The 13,965-nt window shown below is 43.4% G+C and overlaps 1 protein-coding gene across 3 annotated transcripts in view; it reads right to left on the reverse strand.

Annotated features, from left to right (window-relative positions):
* NRXN3 (neurexin 3) overlaps positions 1–13,965 on the reverse strand; it is a 333,468-nt gene that overhangs the window by 175,270 nt on the left and 144,233 nt on the right. For all 3 annotated transcript variants that reach the window (XM_066607622.1, XM_066607621.1, XM_066607620.1), the window contains exons 7-8: positions 900–1,019; positions 218–599 (exon numbers count right to left, since the gene is read on the reverse strand). In XM_066607622.1, the coding sequence (XP_066463719.1) occupies positions 218–599; positions 900–1,019 (502 nt within the window). The remainder of the gene's footprint in view (positions 1–217; positions 600–899; positions 1,020–13,965) is intronic.

Genomic DNA, 13,965 nt, shown 5'->3' on the forward strand with positions numbered 1-13,965 from the left:
CAGTGTTCCCCTGGGCTGGCATGGTGAAACACTGCACTGTAATGTCCTGCAGAGGATCAATTAAATGCTGAAAATCCGATTAAAAGTGAATTTTGAGTTAATGCCCCCCGTAACTTCCACTTATATGGGTCTATTTTCAGTCCCTACTCTACACTCTTTTCATACTACCAAATGTTATCATTCCTTATTTGCACACATCTTAACCTCTCACTCATACCCCTTGACTAGCTCCACCGCGATGAAGTCGTTGCCATCTCCACTGTTGAAAAGAATGAAGCCATCAGGTGAGATGGTCTTGAACTGGAAGAAGAGATGCATTGAGGTGTAGGCCTGCAGGGTCGATAGGGTCAGGTAGCTGGCCTTGGTCCGAAAGGTGACAGGATCAGCAATGATGGGCCGAATACCAAACCGTGCCTTCAGCTCGCAGTAGTCAATGTCTCCATTCTTGCAGAGGTCAATGTAGAGCATGCCATTGAACATGAGGCTCTGGAGGTGCCCAATGAACTTTGAGGGCACAGCAGAGGCAAACCGTTTCTCAGTCATGGAGCCAGTCTCAATGTTGTGGAATTCTAAGCGGGTGTGATCACCCGCCATGGTACCTGGGTAACGGGATCACAATCATTAAGGCTTCTAGTCATAAGTGCAGAGCAACGTAGGCAGAAAGACAACTTCTAGAGGAAAAACCGCTAAAGCTTACAAACTAAAACATGAAGGGAGACAAGATGGCTCAAATTCTGTTAAAACGTCGCCATCTTCTGGTAGAAGACAAGAATGCAGGAAATCAGAAGCATATCATCCAGCAACCACTGCTTCCAAATTTACAGCAACCTTTTATCACCTAGACACCAGTAAATTATATATAACATGCTACATACCATTACAGTCACAAATTGTCTCACCTTCTGCAACATCATCGTCCACGGTAAGTTTAAGGGTCTTCCCACGCCGGACCACTCTGACAGTGTGCCACTCATTATCATTCAGCTTCTGCCCCGCATAAAGTGTCTCTGGCCCCTTACCTAATATACGGTGGAGAGAGGTGTTACTGTCATGCTATTTATCATCTACATAAAATCAGGACAGTGAAAGCCACTGCTGAACCTCAGATCATTATAATGACTAGATATTATCTGCAAAGGATCAGGCAGTGCTCGGTTATTATACGTCATTTACAGAGATCTACTGCCTGGGTATTATTAGGATGGGATCAGACAGCGCTGGGATAATATACCTAGTATATAGAGACTGAATATAATCAGGACAGAATCAGGCAGAGCTGGGATGGTACATCTAGTGTACAGAGAGCGGATATTATCAGGACCAGGGTCAGACAGTGCTACTTAACATGTACATACAATGTATAGAATGTGATTAGACATTAGATGCTGGATTATTATATAGAATGTTAAGAGATCTACTGAGCTGATGTTATTATCAGGATGGGGTCAGACAGCTGGCTTAACATTTGTAATTTATAGAGCTCTCCTCAAGTGTATGGAGTAAAATTCCTTTAATACGGCATCCAATAGTCCAGTTATTCCGGAAGTCCAGTCCTTGTTTCTGAGACAGAACTGCCTGATAATCCGGAATCTTCTTACACCATAAAACAGAGCAAATAGAACAAATTAGAAGACTATTCTGATCATGACAATACGATAATAGCAGCAGATTATTTTTGAAACCATGAACGCCATTTTTCATTGGACTACATATCCACTACATGTCTGTCTGATAATCTGGAATGATCTACGGCACCTGTTTGTCCTATGGATCCCGGATTAAAGGAATTAAACAAAGGAAAAAACATCATAATCCTATTAGGATGAGGCCGGTTTCACATCTGCATTGGAGCCTCCGGCCGAAGGTTTTGTCACAGATCCAGCTCAAAATACCTGAAGAGAAAACGCTGCAAGCAGCACTATCTGTTCTGTCCAGAAGCCGGGCAGCTGAGTGGAAACCGAACGGATCCCATTATAGTCAATGGGGTCCATTTGCCGCTGTTTGTTTCCATTCAAACGGAGCAGCAAAGCAGAACCCTGAGAGCAGATGTGAAACCGTCCTTAATGATTGTATAGCACATCTTTGTATGCACAACAATAATGTCATATTTTGCCAGTTTTCAATCATTTTACCTTTTTTTTCTTTAATTCTCTACCACAATTACTTTACATATGTTATATTTAAAGGGCTTGTCCAGGACTTTTACTATTGATCAACTATCCTCAGGTCATGTTAATAGCTGATCGGTGGGGATTTGCTGCTCGGAATCCCCACTGATCAGCTGATCGCTGGATCCACTCTCAGTGCTGGAAGCAGATAATGTTGTCCATATTGCAGCATCCCAGTTTCATATGGCAGGCACGGCTCCAACTGAAATCAATGGCAGCTGTGCCTGCAGTACCAAACCAGGCTGGCGCGATACTGACAACATTATCTGCTTCTAGCATTGTCTACACTTTCAGCGGGCCTGGCAATCAGCTGATCAGCGGGCATCCTAAGCAACAGATTTACTGATTCAACTCTTGATGTCCTATTGTGAGGATAGGCGATCAATAGTAAAACCCCTAATACTTTAGAGAACGCACTCAAAAAATGTTGCATGATAGGAGATTAAACACATAACCAAGGTCAGGATCCCACTGTGCTACGCTAGCACTAGTATACAGTATATATTTTGCTTTTCTTGTTCCCAAGTCCTACTGTTTAGGTCATTTAATTTAGAAAATTCATTTTGAGATCTTCTAGTAGTGAATTCTAAGGTAATAGAGTTGGGAAGGTGGGGGTAGGCCGGTCTCACACGACCAGATTTGAATTCCAGAATCCGCGATCGTCACATACGCGGACGATCACACATTAAAAGAATAAAATATTTGCATATATCCGCTTAGATGAGTGGATAGAGATTGCAATGTCCACGAGCGGAAATAAAATCACAGCATCTTCTATTTTTGTGCAGTGTCCGCACGGATGTCTTCCATTGAAATTAAAATTGCGGATAGGTTGTGGTTACCCACGTTATCGCCTAGCGATGGTGCGGGAAAAACAAAGTTTTTTTTTTTAAAAGTCTGTACTGCGCATGACCAAGGGCGAGCATCTGCGGTCATCCGCAATACAGAAAGTCAAAAATATGCGGGGTCGCCGGCCAGGAACAGAGCCGGATTCCGCTGCAAGTTTCTGCATGCGGAATCCAACCCATCTGTGCGAGACTGGCCTTAGCCAAGGGAGTGAACGGCTACAAAGCAACAGTGGAATATCTTCACTTGGTGGATCCAGTACATTTCTGCATCATACAGTCTATTACTTTCAATGGGCACAATGTAATGCATCATATCATATTTCCTGTAGTGTCACTTGGTGAAAATGGCATACTTTCTGCTGGAATCCTGCACAATTTACATCTCACTTAGGGCTCAGTCACACGAGCATTTTGTGTTGCGCATGTTTTTTGCATTTGTGATTCGCATCCATTAGAACCAATGCTTTTCAATGGCAGCAGTCAAATATCCGATTTTTACCTGGGCAAAAAATTGCAGCGGTAAAAAATAGGACAGCGTATTGCAAAATGCAGGATTCTTTGGATATGAAACCCCTGCATACTGTCACATCCAGGGGTTTCACCTACGGGTCAATGGGGCCGGTGGCAGCAGCGGCGACCCCATTGACAACATACAGAGAAGATAGCGATCGTCTGCCAGAGCTGTGACAGAGGATTTCTTCATCTCCACGGGGAGCCCCCTCAATGGGCTGCCGCCAACCCCTGCAGTGATTTTCGGGGAAGGGCTTTATATATAAGCCCTTCCCTAAAAATCATCCCTAGAATGTGTAAAAAAATTTTAAAAATGTTAACTCACTAGAGATGAGCGAGCGTACTCTTTTCGGGTGTTTTTGGACTCAAGCACTGCTTTTTCCGAGTAACTGACTACTCGGACGAAAAGATTCGGGGGGCGTCAGGGGTGCACGGGGGGTTGCAGAGGGGAGTGGGAGGGGGGAGAGAGAGAGCTCCCCCCTGTTCCCCACTGCTACCCCCCACTCCACCACGCCGCCCCCCCCCCCCCCCCCCGAATATTTTCGTCCGAGTAGTCAGTTACTCGGAAAAAGCGGTGCTCAAGTCCAAAAACACCCGAACCGAGTACATTCGCTCATCTCTCCGCCACTGGTCCCTCTGAACTGCTCTGCCTGCTGAAAGGGCTGTGTCTGATTGGCTGAGTGCTCAGGCAATTACAGCCCTGGCAGTGGCGGAGAGGTGAGTATATATTTATTTTTTTATATTTAAAGCCCTTCCCCGAAAATCACTGCAGCGGTTGCCGGCAGCCCATTACTTTCAATGGGGCTGTAGGAGCGCCAGTCCCATTGAAAGCAATGGGAGAACACTGCTCTCTTGTGCCATAGCTATGTCAGCTGTGGCAGGGAAATTCTTCAGTGCTGTCACAGTGTTCAGTGATGAAGGGACTACCTGCGGAGATGAAGAAATCCTTGGCCACAACTGTCACAGCTGTAGCAGAGGATCGCGATTTCCTCTGTATGTTCCCAATGGGGACCGCGCTACTGCCGCTGGCCCCATTGACCACAAGGTGAAACCCCTGGATGTGACCGCATCCAAGGGTTTCACATCCAAAGTATTCCCTGCTGCAGCTGTCACAGCCACAGCAGGGGATAGCGATGGCACGGCACTTTATGTGCGAATTTTGAATGCACCCAAGTGTGATTTTTTTAACTGTGATGCCCGCTTTGCTGCATGCGTTTTGTGGCCATATTGGTTGTCACCTATAAATTCACTCCTCGAAAACAAGTAGTAAACATTCATTTTGTCAGGAATGTCATGAAGTCACGAGTAAAGACCTGATACTGAGGTCTGAAACATACTGCACGCAGTTGGTTTTAGGGATGCATATTCAGTGTGCTTTTAAAATGTTATCTAATAGAGCAGGAAATTATATAAGAGGGCACACGTCAGTGCTGGAGAATTACTACTGCGGATTATTACCACAACCGGCCTGGAGAACTACAGCCACTGTGATTAATCCCTTGTATAGCTGCACGTGGAAGCCTGATGAGGCAGTGAGCTGATAAACATTCTCTTTTGTTTACTGTATTAATAAGTAGCCATTGCCAATTTGGCTAATAATTAGTAGTCAACATTATATGCCCGTGTTTCAGTTATACACTTTGCTTCTGCTTCTTATGGAAATGAAATGTGCCTTTTTACCATGTAACCTTCTGCTCTCTGACATAGGGCCAATGCACATGGGTGTATTTGCATTGCGGAATCCGTAGCGGGCCTCTGCCTTTGGATTCTACAGCAAATACTGCCCATAGACATGCTATGTAAAAACGTTTTTCCAAGTCCGCGAGCGGAAATGAATAGCGATTTTCCACTCGCGGAGGGAAAATTGCAGCATGTGCTATTTAAGCACGATTTCTGCGTGAATGGCTTCAATTGAAGTTAATGTAAGCTGTCTGATCGACGTCCCATCCGCAGTGAAAGTTGCGGATGGGCCGCGGAATCCACATCATCGCCTAGCGACAGCCGGCACATCTGCATTCAGATGCGGACAGGTGCGAAGGGGTCACCAGCCAAGTACTGGGTCGAATTCCACTGCGGGATCCCGTGTTGTGCGTGCAAATTTTTCACATGTAATGCACAGCACATTACAGTATGCTATAATGATGGGAGTGCTAGGTTACATATCTCTGCAACTTGCTGGGACCATAAAACGTATAAAATAGGCAGATAGCTGCTCGACATTTCAGGATTACTTACAAATGGACGACGCAGGAATCTCCACATACGACTGAACAGATTCTGCATCATATTTTAGCCTTTTTAAGAACACAGTTGAATATATTACACTGCAGCCACAGTAGACTGTTAGAACGATAGACGTGTCCCGAGCCCAATCTGCAATCCATCATAAGTAGAAGAGCCACATTACCTGACATCTGCATGCCCTCACCTGCATCTCCGTCCTCTTTTCTGTCTTTTAGAGCTTAGAAAAATGTGACTAATGAAGGCGAAGTAACTATACACGATGTCAGCTCTAGGGGTTCACGGCCTGGGGGTGGGGGTGACAGGGTGAGATGAATATACATAGCCCTAACCCAGCTGGATCTATGGTGTATTGATGATGACTATATGTTCACAGTGACCATGCTCATGTCAGGCCAGACTCATGACCCATAGTGACTCATCAGAGATTTAGAGGGAAGTGTCGGTGTAGTATATGAAGAGCCATGTAAATTTATTAACTTAAATCTAAACCTAAAGACTCCTACTCACTTGTGTTTTTTTTACTTTTTAACACCGCGATATCGCTACGTTTTTTTGATGCAATTGTCAATGGGACTTTCTAATGTTAAAAATGCATTGCACAAAAATCGCACAAACTTGTGATGTGTTTTTAACATTAGAAAGTCCCATTGACAATTGCGTTAAAAAACGCAGCGATATCGCAGCGTTAAAAAAAATGCAAGTGGGTGTGAGCCCTTAGTGTTTCTAACTTTGAACCTCATTTAATGCCTCTTACAATATGATGTCAATCAAGGATATCATATGGGGATTACTTCCATAGCACAGATTGCACCTGCACTGCTCAGAACCAAAAAACAAAGTAGTAAACATTGACGATTCAACCAGATCATCACTGGGATGGGTCACCTATATCTGTAAGACAAGGCTCACACGAGCGTATATCTCAGCGCGCAGGCAGCGAGATACACGCACGCAGTCAGTGCACAATGACATTGCTTACTGGCTGCATGCCACTCATTGCCATGTACTATCTTGCTCTGTATGCTCGTGTAATATGCGCCAAGACAAGACAGTCATGCTGCTATTTTTCTTGCGCACGCATTTCGCATGAGTTGTGCTAGTGGCAACATAGCCACCTATGGCAGATTAGTACAGCGTGCTGTACTGACACGCTCGGGTCAGCAGGGCCTAATACAGAATATCTGCAGCGAAATACCAGCGCAAAAGCCTCAACATTAATGTAAAACACTGAAAGCCAAATACAGTTGCAGTCCAAATTATTCAGCCCCCGTTGCAAATGAGGTCAATTTGCCAAATTTACGAAGCCATATAATTAAGTCACAGACATTTTGGGATTGTGTTCTGTAGAGTGAAGAAACAAAACTGGAACTTTTTGGACCTATAGATCAGTGGTATGTCTAAGGCCTCATTCAGACGAGCGCTGTTTATGCGCTGCCAAGCAGCGAGAAAACAGCACTGCTACAGTGCTGAAAGGATCACATGAACGGGCTACTTCAAGCTATGTGAAGTAGCCCATTCACATGATCCGAGGTGCGTGCTGCGTTCTTTCAAGGCTCTCATAGGAGCCTATGGAAAGCACGCAGCAAAGATAGGACATGTCCTATCTCTGTGCGCACCTTGGAGCCAACATGCGAGTTTGCACTCGGATGTCCTATCTTTGTTAGATGCGATGATTCAGCGAGTCTAACAATCGTCCATGTGAACTCTTCTATAGGAACCTATTGGTTCTTATAGAAGCGCGTTCTGTGTGCTGCTTAGCAGCGTGAAAATAGCGCTTAGCTGAATCAACCCCTAAGGGCTCAGTCAGACGGGCGTTTTTTCGCGCGATTTGCGCATGCGTCCGGCGATTTTATAAAACCATTGCTTTGCAACGGTATCGGACACATGAGCACTTTTTATGCGCTCGTCCGATAAATTATAGAACAGAAATCGCAGATCGCACCTATCTGCGATCTGCGATTCCTGTTCTCTTCTCTATATGAGCTCAATGGGGCCGGCGGCAGCAGCGCCGACCCCATTGAGAGCATATACTAGACAAATCATTCTTCTCTGCCACAGCTGTAACAGCTGTGACAGAGAAGAATGATGTTTGCCCATTGAATTCAATGGAGCTGGCAATACAGCCGAATCCATTGAAAGCAATGGGCTGCCGGCGATCGCACAATGAATTTTCGGGAAGGGCTTAAAAATATAAGCCCTTCCCTGAAATTCATCCAGAAATGTGTAAAAACAAAAAATATATATTTACTCACCTGGTCCCGGCAGACGGAGTTCAGCGCGGCCGGCTGGCAGTTCTCCTGAACTGCTCAGAGTAGTATTCAGCAGCCAGGGATTTAAAATCCCCGCCTGCTGATGGAGCTTCCTCTGATTGGTCGCAGCCTCACCAATCAGAGGCAGCTCTCACTTACCCATTCATGAATTCATGAATGGGTGAGTGAGTGCTGCCTCTGATTGGCTCAGCGCAGGGACCAATGACAGCTGAGAGCTGCCCCTGATTGGTAAAGCCAATCAGTAAAGCCTCTGTCACCTCTGCCTCTCATGTTCATGCAGGTATATAGAAAGAGCATATATAAACTTACAGTGACTGAGTACATCCATTACTTGTGTTACATAATATTCTACTGTATTATTCTATTACCACCATATAGTGACAGAATAACACTACCATAGTGTTACTGAAGAAAGAGCACCTCAAAGATCAATACTGCCTATATGATGGCCAAATATTACCCCCACACCGTAATCATATAATACCACCAAACTAATGCTGAAAAAAATCATTATACAAAGACCCACATTACTCCCATATAGTAAGCATATAGCGCTAGATACCAGTTCTATACAGGCACCCTGCAGACTGTAAGAGTGATTACAGTATGGTTACCTCCAGTGATCACAGATGACGTCTTCTCTGATTGAAGTCATTCACTTTCCCTTTTCTTCTCCATTCAGCCCAGCCCGCTGAATTTATCACTTTAGCTCCTCAATTTTCCAACAACCTGCCTTCATTTTCCACACTAATATAGGAAGAATTCTACGAACTCTTCCTATATTAGGTGTCCCGATCATCGGTGAACAAGGCTTTACGCCGATACGCGTTCTTGTACTTGTAAAACCATGTACCTGTGAAACCATGTACCTGACTATGCAAGCCTGATATGGAAATAAAGCAAAGGAAAAATTTTATCCATGTGTCCGGATTCCCACACCTTTTTTTGCTAATGAACAAGCCATAGGACCGGATGGCTCAACGGATCTAAGGTTGTTTTTCCTTTGGGCAGACGAACTACAAGTACCGCAAAGCTCTTCTATAGGTGAGATAATTTTTTCATTATATGTGTATCCGCACGGGCTAGAACATCTCACTACAAAACATCACTATAATGTGCAGCCCATGGTTTCCGATGGGTTCTTTCACATGAGCGATGTTTTGTAGTGGGATTTTGTGGCCCGTGTGGATGCAGCCTTAGGGTTCCTTCACAAGGGTCATCGCGATATTGCCACGAGAAAATCGCTGCAAAATTACAACTTTTTTCCCCGCAATTTTTTCCCGCGTTTTTTCACACGAGGGTCAATAGGACTTTCTAATGTTAAAAACACATCACATTGCACAAAAATCGCAAGTTTGTACTTTGCGATGCAATAAAAAGGAGGCTCCACAGGGAAATATAGGAGATAAAAAAAAACACAAAATGCAGAAAACAGCACATGCCGCGGTTTTTTTCTCTCGCAACATCGCATGAGTGAAAACATTGTAAATATGAGGGAAACCATTAACCCCTTCCTGCTCCAGGGCGTAAACTTACGTCCTGGAGATAACACGAGATATTAAGTGATCTCGCGCTATCCGGCAGCGGGAGTCGGCTGTCACTGATAGCCGGCCTCCCGCTGCAACAGCGAGGGTGCATCGGAGATGCGCCCCCGCTGTTAACCCCTTCCCTGCTGCGATCTATGTAGATCGTGGCATAGGATGGGGTTCACAGAGGGAGCGCGCTCCCTCTGTTACGTTGCTGGGCTCTCGCGATGTAATTGCAGAGAGGCCGGCTGGTTGCCATGGCAACAGGACACCAGATACCGGCGTCCTGTATTGCCAGTGCCTGTGATCGCTGTATAAGCGATAAGGCATTGCTGGAGAGAAGTCCTGCAATGCCTTATCACAGCGATCATCGGTGGTATGGTGTAAGTCCCCCGGATGGACACAAATAGTGTAAAAAAAAAAAGGATAAGAAAAATGTAAAAAAAATGCAAAAAAACCCCTTTCAGGTGCTTTTTCTCATATTAGCATAAAAAAGGTAAAAAAAACTAAAACCCCACATATTTGGTATCGTGGCGTTCGTAACGAAGTGTACAATAAGTTGCACATGCTTTTTATTCTGCATGGCAGAAAGTGTAAACAGAAAGGCTAAAAAAAACTAGGCAAAATGCTAATTTTTAGCATTTTGCCTCCCAAGAAATGCAATAAAAGTGATTTAAAAAGCCGTATGTACCCCAAAATAGTACCAATAAAAACTACAGCTCGTCTTGCAAAAAATAAGCCCTCACAGAGCTCCGTACATAGAAACATAAAAAAGTTACAGGACTTTGTATGCAGCGATTTAGAAAAAAAAAGGTTTCCAAAAAAAAGGGTTTTGATTGCAGAAAACTGGAAAAACCTCCCAAAATATAACAATTTTGGTATCGTTGTAATCGTACCGGCCCGCAGAAAATATGGATTATGTCATTTACGCTGCATTATTAACGCTGTAAAAAAAACAAACCAAAAAACTATGGCAGAATTGATGTGTTTTCTCTCCCTGCTATCATAAAAAAATAATAAAAGTTTTACAATATAGTCTATGTACCCAAAAATTGCACCGATAAAAACTACAGTTCGACGCGCAAGAAATAAGCCCTTATACGGCCGCGTCGACGGAAAAGTAAGGCCATGTCCTTAAGGGGTTAAAGATCATTGGTTACATAATTCTGTATTTTTACTTACTATCGTATCGTGTGAAAATCGCTCGATTCACTCGCCAGTGTGAAGGCGCCCTAATGGATTGCAGACATGAAAAATAGCACGTTTGGCATTATTCTCTCATGTTGTAAACCGTTCAAGAAGAATAACATTTTTATTGTTCAGATCATTATGAATGCAGCAATATCAATTCTGTCTACTTTTTAATTTGGGGGTATTTTTTCCCCATTAAAAAAGGTTTTGTCAAGGAAAAAAATTTATATATTTTACAGTGCATTTTTAAAAAGTCTTTACCTTTATTTTTTTATATGTAATTTTTTAGTCCCTCAAGGGAACCTGAAAATGGAATTTTTAGCACAGTACACTGCAGCACTTATATACTGCGGTATATTATGCCATTGACAGCAGCCTCTTACATCCTGCTGGAGGCAGGGTCTAATAGGTTGAGTTACATGGCAGACATGGAGACCTTTGTCAAGTTTTAACTTGGAACACTGTAAAAAAGACATAGAGTATGTGCAGGTTTAAAGTCCATTAATCACCTCCATGAAAAGGTGTTTGGTGGTCATTGATGAGTTGAAGCTTAAAACTTTAATAAGCTAGTCCTTAGGACTTCTTCACAATGGCGATTGTGATATCACTGCAAGAAAATTGCGACAAAGTTGCAACTTTTTGTAGCGTTTTTTGAGTGTCAGCGCTGATTATTCTTGCAAAAACATTACGCTTTTTTAGCGCGAAGGTCAACAAAACTTTCTAATGTTAAAAAAGCATTGCACAAAAATCGCATATTTGTGCTTTGCGATGCGATAAAAAGGAGGCTCCATAGGGAAACATTTGGAGATAAAAGAAACGCAAAATGCATCAAGATAGGATATGTCGCAATTTTTTTCCCTCGTAACATAGCATGAGTGAAAGCATCGGAAATGTGAAGGAAACCATTGAAAATCCTTGGTTTCATAATTCTACACTTTTACTCACTCTCGCATCGCGCGAAAATCGCACAATTTTTCCGCCAGTGTGAAGGCACTCTTAGTGCCCCAGCACACTTGCGCTTTTCTTGCACGATTTTTTCACGTGAGTTTGCTGCGTTTTTTTAACACGAAAGTCAATAGGACTTACTAATGTTAAAAACGCATCGCGTTGCACGAAAATTGCAATGCGTTTTTAACATTAGAAAGTCCCATTGACTAGTCCTATGTCGCACCCACATCCCATGCTGGGAAAGTGCGAATGTGACACCCCTTATGCCTCCATTCAGTAATAATGCCCTTTATTCCCCCATTCAGTAATAATGCCACCTTATGTGCATTAAAATAAAATAAAATAATGTCTATACTTACCTCTGTTGCTCACCCAATCACAGTAGTCCATACTGCACCAGTCCCCTGTTGACTTCTGAGTAGTGCAATCACACAAGTGCAGATGATCACTATAGTCAATCCCCAGTCTAACCAGGGGACCAATCCAGGCTCTCCTGCGGCCCCATGCAGATAAACCTAACAGAGCGAGCAGAGACTTTTAGGAGCGACTGAATCAACAATTTGGTACATTCTCAGAAAGAAAGAAAACACTGGTGACCGCAGCAACACCAGAAGGCCTAAAAGATAACTAAAATGAATCATTGTAAAATTCTTTCCTTGGTAAAAAAAATTCACAAGATCTAGTCAAGTTATAAACATGCTCAAGGATGTAGACATGTTATAGTCTACAGTCAAGAGACGCCTTTATGAGTGTAAATACAGATGCAAGCACTTTTAACACTCAAGAATAAAAAGATGAGAGAAAACTTTACTAGAAAACATCTACAAAAAAAGGTGCCCAGTTGTGGGACAAGATTCTTCAGATCAAAGATGAAACCAAGATGAACTTGTACCAGAACTATGGGAAGGGAATAGTATAAAGAAGCAAAGGAAGGGCTAATGATCCAAGGCATCCTCTATCATCAGATAATCTCATGGTGGAGGCAATGTTATGGCCTGGAATGTATGATGCCAAAGGAACTGGCTTACTGGTGTTTATTGATGACATGACTCTGGATAGACGTAGTAGGATGAATTCTGAAGTGTAAAGACTGAGACTTTCTGCTCAGATTCAGTCACATACTGCAAAGATGACAGGACAACGATTCACAGCAGAGATGGATAATGACTGAAAACAGTACAAAAAGTTTTTTACTTGCTCAAGTCAAAACTGAAGGCCGTAAGACTCGGGCTGAGCCATATGGGGAGGTTGCTGATTGGCTGCAGCGATGACGTGTACAGGTCATGTGATCACGCTACTAGGAAGTCAACAAGGGATCATAGCGATTAGACTACAGCGACTGGAAGAGCGACAAGAGAGTATATATGTTTTTTTACATTTTACTCAATGCCCTAGAATGCATGCGCATTCTGTGGCAAGGATGCCGGTGTTCTCATTTACCCCGGTGAAGGCATCCAGATCATGGACCAGCTGTTCTGAATTGTTATATAGTGCTATGTATTACACTATGACAATGTTTTATTCTTTGTAATTAATATGTTCATTTTAATTTGTGTAGTGGGCATATTTTTAATGATTGGTGGTGGCTATATGCTGTCCACAATTTATATACCGGTAGGTCTATGGCACTATAGGTTTGAGAAAGACTTGGGAAGGGTTGAAATGCTGCTTGCTGTGTGATTATGGAACAATAAAGATTTGGTAAAAAACCTTTTTTCACCATATATGCTGCCGCAGTATTCTTTACCCTTTATGTGAGCAGTCACCAGGGCTCTGAGCTCCGCCCCTGATCACATGACGGTGATCTCATCACAGGTCCTTTATTCGTGTGCACTGAATGAGCGATTATGGGCGGACTACATCCTCCACAAACCCTAGCAGCCTCAGTTGCTATGGATACAGCAGTACTCAGTCTGACAATTTGTATCTAGTTCTGAGACAGCTGGACACCTGTGTGGAGAGTCCAATAAATGACACCTCACAAATGTCCACATACATAGCTCGCGAAGCATACTGACCAACAACATTGAAGCATAGTCCTTCACCGCTATCTTCACATCTCCTGAACATGATATGATGTCATCTCAAGTGCTAATGTCGCCAACACCAGTCAAGCCTTCATCATCAACCGCTGTACAGTGGTGAAACAAACTGTCGCTGTCGTGCAATATGTCACCACAGAGGGTTCAACACCACTGTGAAGCTAAGGCAGCTTACATGATACAGCGACAAGCCACGATGTCACCTCAGCCACCAGCTG

This window comes from Eleutherodactylus coqui, chromosome 6 (genome assembly GCF_035609145.1).
Source record: "Eleutherodactylus coqui strain aEleCoq1 chromosome 6, aEleCoq1.hap1, whole genome shotgun sequence".
In the NCBI taxonomy this organism is placed as follows: domain Eukaryota; kingdom Metazoa; phylum Chordata; class Amphibia; order Anura; family Eleutherodactylidae; genus Eleutherodactylus; species Eleutherodactylus coqui.